A 7126-nucleotide genomic window follows, 5' to 3' on the forward strand; every position below is an offset into this window, starting at 1 on the left:
TGACTTTTTTTTTTTATTCTTTCCTTATTAAATCCAATTTCACCTTTTCTTACTAGACATATAGAGATTTAAGCACATTTATGGCAGACACCCTTATCCAGAGTGACTACAACTTGTCTCGTTTTATACAACTGAGGGGCCTTGCTCAGGGGCCCAGGAGTGGGAGCTTGGTGTGGTTGGAATTTGAACTCGCAACCTTTCAGATCCAAAGTGCCTTAACCACTAAGCTTCCACCTTCCCTAGATAAATACCCCAACATACCCAACTATAAATATTTACATTACTACGCAACCTTCATGGCGCATGTTGAAAAAAAAAAAATCTAATAAAATGCAGAAAAGATGCGTTAAAATTAAGTTACACAAACCTGACAGGCTTAATTCTGGGTTTTGTCTTTTAAAAATGTAGTCCATTTTTTTTATTGGTGTGTTTATGGGCAGATGTTTGCTGAAGCCTCTCTACGAGATCTCATTCTACATTTAGTCCCCATTTGCTTTTACAATAAGCTCCACTCTTCTGGAAAGATCTAGGTTTTGAGGAGATTTGTGCTCATTCAGACACAATGGTGTTAATAAAGTACTGCAGGTACTGATGTAGGTCAGGTGAGCAAGGCCTGGGGTGCAGTCAGCATTTATGATGTTCAGATCATGTTCAGATCAGAGCTCTTTAGCAGATTCGAGTGAAGGGAAAAATTTCATGCTTTCAAAAATTGATCGCATTTGGCCCAAAAAGTCTTTGGTGTCCAAAAACTTGTGAACCTGGTATGTCTCTGTGTGTGTGTGTGTGTGTAATATATATATATAACAAATGACAGTACATCAATGTAATGATATAAAGCTTGTTCTATTCAGAAGAAAACGCAAACGGTTTTATCGTTACATTTACATGTTCGCTTTCTAACATCGTTACATCTTTACTTCTTCGTTTATCAGTACAATATTATACAGTAACTCAAACGTCCTCGTGTTGTTCTGGTTTGTTTTGCGTATTTGTGTTTTGTCACCTGGTGAAGCCGGTGGACGTTTACAGTATGTATATAATTATGTGGGTAAAATGAAAATGTCCCTGATGAGATCACAGAAAAGGGAAGCAGGAGAACTTAATCTACTTCATCAAGTCGATGTCACACAACGGGGTTGTGAGGCTCATTCTCCTCTTCCTCCTCCTCTTCCTCGGCATCCTGCTGGCCTTTTTTCTACAATAAAAAAATCTCTTTAGAGAAAAGTTCTCTTTTATGGAGCGACTGCATTCTTACAGTTAACTTGATAATTCTTGTTTAAAAATAAAAAAATCTTTTACCAGTTTGAGGAAATCCATTAGCTTATAAGCGTCCTCTCCGGTGGACAACTCCAGGAAGTCTCGTGGGATTCGGTAAGACAAACACGGGCTGGGCTGGACGGTGACTTCGCTGGTGGTGTAGCGGAAAGCAGGACCGTCCTGTTAACGCGAGACGCGATCGGTTAATTCCACAGCGTCGTTCATTTCCCGACACATTATAACAAACGCTTATATTCTCACATCCTATTGTTTCTATGGTAACTGATCGAGCGAGGTGGTCTCGTTCTGTTCCGATGCAAATCTCAGTGACTTTACAGCGATAACGACGTTATAAAGTTGGAGTGTGCAAAACCTGGGCCCTTCAGCAAGGCCCTTAACCCTCAACTGCTCAATTGTATAGGTTACAGCATTTGGCAGATGTCCTTTCAGCTGAGAGTTAAGGGCCTTGCACAAGGGCCCAGCAGTGGCAGCCTGGTAAACGATGTCAGTTTTCAATGATACAGTGTCTGTAAAAGGAATGAGCAGTTATTAGTTAGCTGAGCTCTGAAGAAAGCCATGGGCTGAAACCGTTGCCCACTTGGTGCACATCCCACTATAATCTAAAATGTCTAAAATATATCTATTACATTTCTAAAGGACCGCTGTGGTCTTTTTTTATTTTTATTTTAATTTTTTTAAAGGTTGATAAAACGCTATTATCTTGAGGACATCTAATTCAGTACCTGTAATGAAAGACCTGTAATAAATCCAGATGTTAGCTCCTCCCAGGAGAAGAGCAGCGAGTCTGTGACCTCGCCGAAAGGGTTAAAGTCGATGAGCCACACGCGACCCTGTCACACACAGCACATGGTCCTTAAAAACATCCCACCATTAAATACTGCTCATTACAATAATAATAATAATAATAATAAAAGGACTGTGTCTCTCACCATGTTGTCTCTGTACACATCGAAGACGACTGCAGTGAGGAAAGAAAGCACAATTACACGTCATTACTCGGTCGGAACGTTCGCGTTTGTGGCTCGTTTCGCATTTGCGTGTGTGCAGATGTGACTCACAGTCGTCGTTGGGGAACCGGTGCTGAACGTGCTCTCTGAAAAACAGCTGGATGGAGGAGGAGATCCCAGCTTCCTGTTTGAAGATGTGCTGGTAATGTTGTGTGTAGTCTCGCTGAGAGATTCCTGTAAGACGCATCTTATCGTATGATAAACAGAAGATGCTCAAAACTCCGATTTGACGCTTTACCGACTTCCTGTCTCGATGGAAATGCCATCAGGACCCTGGACAGCGCTGTGCATTTAATTTAATTCAGACGCCAATCCACGTATTCATGATGCAAAATTTCTTTACAGACCTGCTCTAAATACGACAATGTGCATTTGGGAAGAATCCAGGACCCAAAATGCTGTAAATGAAAATGCTATAATCACTTCATTCAATGTTTCATGCATGAAATTTGAGTCAATAGAATGAAAAGTGACCATAAGGCACTTCCACTGAGATGTCAAAGGTGTAGAAATTCACTCATACAACCCGTACACACTAAACCGAAATACGCTATGCTTTCATTTTAAATGTTAATAAGAAAATAAAATTATAATAAATCCTCATACCAATCAGCTTGTTCTCTTTCACAAAGCAGCGAAATTCCCCTCCAGGAATGAGCTCGCACCATTTCCTCAAAACAAGCTGGAAAATTAAAGGTCCGAGTATGAGCAAGGGGCTTAATGAATATAGTTAGTGCCGTGTGTGTGTTTTGCACCTCATAGTTTATAACCGGATCTGGAGAGTCGTCGCTGCACTGCAGGAACCTGGAAAGAGGACAGAAGGTTCGAGTGTTTAAACACAATGCAGCAAAGCAGATCTGTGTGAGGAAGGTTTGTACTAGCCGCACACTTACGGCTGAGTGAGATCGTGCGTGATGAAGTCCGAGCTTTTAAACAGGAGAAAGATGTCGCTGAGACTCTGACACTGCAATGAGCTATTCAGGGCAATCCAGTTAGCATCCTACATGTAACGAGAAACACGGAGCAGAACGCAATCAGAATTAGAATGTTAAAGCAGTGATGGTTCTCTTGATCTCCATACAGGATCCAGAGATCAGTCAGAGTGACAATCAGGTTCTTGGTCACCTCTCTTACTAAAGCCCTTCTCCCCTGATTGGTCATTTTAGCTCTTGTAAGAGTCCTGATTATGTCACAGTTCTTTCATTTGAGACTTGGGAATCTTCAGAGAAGAAGCATTGTTTTGTAGCCTTTCCAATTTCTGTGTCTAGCAACAGTCCTGTCTCTGAGCTCTGCAGGCAGTTTCTTTAGAGAGGTGTAAAGACGAAGCAGGAGTGGAAAACATCTCCCATATGCATGTACAGTGCATATGGGAGATGTTTTCGACTCCTGCTTCATCCAAATCATGTCCAATCGATAAACCTTTCCACAGGTAGACTGCAGTAGACATCTTCCGACACTGCACCGGATGTAACTACGCTGCCATCGAGTGTATACAGTGTACTGTGTATTTTGCTTTCGAACTCGTCGTATTGTTTTTGTCGTGACGTTATGCAAACACGAGAACGCGTGAGGTTTCTCGCTCACCCTCGGTGCGCTCCAGTTCAGTTTAGGAAAGACGCATCCTCCCAGGGAATTTATTGCTTGCTGAACTTCTGAGTTAAATTCGGGGAATTCTGGAGCCTGGGGAAAATAAAGAGAAATACAAGAAACCTCAAGAAGGGAAAACAAACCAGACTATAAAAATATTTTGCAAAAATTATAGAACAGAACCTAAAAATTTTGCTGTTTTCTATCCACTTTTTGTAGAAAAGTCTGTATATAAATTTGTGTACACGTCCTGGAAACATAGTCCCAGTTGTGTAAAAAAAATAAAAAAATAAAAAAGAAAGCTGCAGGAATGCTCACCGTGACGACCGTAGTTGTCTCATCGTCAGACCACTGAAATCAAGAAAAAAGAGAGAGCGTCAAATATTTAACAAAAGTATTGGGACACCTGACTTTTCCAGCCGTATGTGGCTCTTCCCCAAACTGTTCACACAAACTTGGAAGCACACAATTGTACTGGACGTCTTTGGATGTGGTAGAATGATGTTTTCCCTTCACATGAACTAGGAGACCCAAACCTGTTCCAGCATGACAATGCCTCTATGCACAAAGCCAGCTCCATGAAGATCTGCTTTACTTGGGTTGGACTGGAAGATCTCCTGCTATAGAGCTCTGATCTCAACCCTATTAAACACCTTCGGCCTCCTCACCTCACCTACATCCGTACCTGACTTTACTAACACCCTTGTGTCTGAATGAGCACAAATCTTCTTAACATCTAATGGAACATCTTCTCAGAAGAATGGAGGGTATTATTAAGGGACTCAATGTTGAATGGGATGCAAACACCAATCTTATGGGCAGGTGTCCACAAACTTTTGTTCCATATAATGTAAATTGGACATACACTATATTGCCAATAGTTTGTGGACACCTGATCATAAGTATTGTATGTGCTTTTTGAGGATGGCATTCCACATGTAGTCTCCTATAGCTGTTATAATTCCCTCCACTCTTCTGGGAAGATGTTCCTCTAGATGTTCCACAAGGGTGTTAGTAAAGTAAGTAAAGGTTTTTTTTTTAATCTGACAGCGTCTCCTCGCCTGCAATGCCAGAAAGAAGCTTCACACATTAAAAATCAAACTGAGTCTTTAATCCCTGGAGAGATCTCTGTCCAACAATCAGCTCTGGAGGACAAGACAGATGAAGCAGAGGAGCCTCGGTGACACACCATCATCTTCAAACTACAGGCCGACAACAAGGTTAAAGGCGGATGCACCAGAAATGTTGGATGTTTACAAGAAATTATGTCGGAAATTACGAGAAACAAAGTCGAAAATTGCGAGAAATAAAGTCGGAATATCGAGAAGAAAAGTTGGAAATTGCAAGAAAAAAAGTCGGAATTGTGAGGGGGAAAAAAACAGGATTAGGCAAACTTAAAAAAACCCAAAAACAAACATTTTATACTGTAAATACTATCCAGAGCAGAATTCTGCTATTTTGATGCTGCAACTTAAACATTTCCACACCTACACGCCGTCGTCACCCACCTGAATGTCGTCCTCGTCGTCCGAGGCGTTGTTGTTGCTCTGCGGAGGCTGATTGTTGCTGTCGCTGAAAAACACGACCTACAGCTGATTCACGTGGACTCATTCCAAATAAAGCAAAAGGGTTATTAAAGTTTGAGAAACGCTCACCTTCCTGAAACCACTAGCGTCCCGTCGTCCAAAAGGTAATCAATTACATTCTGAGGCAGAGGAAAAATCAAGCTGGAGAACAAATAAATTTATAATTTTTTTTTTTTTTATTAGTAGTATAACAACCATTTCATGCACAGCATCAAAATTTACAGATTTTTCCAGTTTAAGAATGAAAAAGAAATGGATGTAAATAGGAGCAAATCAGTTTAAACCTTAAACAGCATTCTTCTACCAATAAACCCAATGTCCCTCCATCTCAATCACTCCCGTCACCTCGTCTCCAAAACGTCCCAACCTGCACGGTCCCTCTAATAAACTCATTTAATCCTGTTCTAATCCTAATCTCATTCCTCCCAAAGACAATCACAACATCTTTAACTCTGCCACATCTGCCATCTCCTGTCCGACATCACAGGTGTCACCATCATCTTATAAACTTTCGCTTTCACTCGATCACAAATCACTCCTGCCACCCTTTTCTTCACTCCTCTAACATAATCTCCATTACTTTGCACAGATCACCCCAGGAATTTAAACTCATCCACCTTCAATACCTTCACAAATGCACCACTCCACTGCCCTCCCTCTCATTCACACACATCTAATATACAATTATAAACACACTCACATAGACAAACACACATATACATATACTGTACATACATACATATATATATATATATATATATACACATATACACACACAAATATATACACGTATACACACACACACACACACACACACACACACACACACATATATACATATACACACATATATATACACACACAGATATACACACACAGATATACACACACAGATACATATATATATATATATATATACATACACACATATACACACACAAATATATACACGTATACACACACACACACACACACACACACACACACACACATATACATATACACACACAGATATACACACACAGATATACACACACAGATATACACACACAGATATACACACACACATACATATATATATATATATATACATACACACATATACACACACAAATATATACACGTATACACACACACACACACACACACACACACACACACACACACACATATATACATATACACACATATACACACACAGATATACACACACAGATATACACACACAGATATACACACACACATACATATATATATATATATACATACACACATATACACACACAAATATATACACGTATACACACACACACACACACACACACACACACACACACACACACACACACACATATACATATACACACATATATATACACACATAGATATACACACACAGATATACACACACATACATATATATATATATATATACACACATACACACACAAATATATACACGTATACACACACACACACACACACACACACACACACACATACATATACACACATATATATACACACAGATATACACACAGATATACACACACACATACAGTGAGGAAAATAAGTATTTGAACACCCTGCTATTTTGCAAGTTCTCCCACTTAGAAACCATGGAGGGGTCTGAAATTGTCATCGTAGGTGCATGTCCATGGTAAGAGA

General features: G+C 40.0%; 1 protein-coding gene across 1 annotated transcript in view; it reads right to left on the reverse strand.

The window, feature by feature from the left end:
- Window positions 1-867: 867 nt before the first annotated feature.
- cdc123 (cell division cycle 123 homolog) overlaps window positions 868-7126 on the reverse strand; it is a 10149-nt gene continuing 3890 nt past the window's right edge. The window contains exons 2-13 of the mRNA XM_083528031.1: window positions 5528-5599; window positions 5381-5444; window positions 4191-4223; window positions 3870-3965; window positions 3179-3285; window positions 3041-3089; window positions 2892-2967; window positions 2337-2459; window positions 2208-2236; window positions 2001-2108; window positions 1300-1437; window positions 868-1195 (exon numbers count right to left, since the gene is read on the reverse strand). Coding sequence (XP_083384157.1) covers window positions 1124-1195; window positions 1300-1437; window positions 2001-2108; window positions 2208-2236; window positions 2337-2459; window positions 2892-2967; window positions 3041-3089; window positions 3179-3285; window positions 3870-3965; window positions 4191-4223; window positions 5381-5444; window positions 5528-5599 — 967 coding nt within the window. The 3' untranslated portion in view covers window positions 868-1123. The remainder of the gene's footprint in view (window positions 1196-1299; window positions 1438-2000; window positions 2109-2207; window positions 2237-2336; window positions 2460-2891; window positions 2968-3040; window positions 3090-3178; window positions 3286-3869; window positions 3966-4190; window positions 4224-5380; window positions 5445-5527; window positions 5600-7126) is intronic.

Source organism: Silurus aristotelis (genome assembly GCF_946808225.1).
Source record: "Silurus aristotelis genome assembly, chromosome: 24".
In the NCBI taxonomy this organism is placed as follows: Eukaryota; Metazoa; Chordata; class Actinopteri; order Siluriformes; family Siluridae; genus Silurus; species Silurus aristotelis.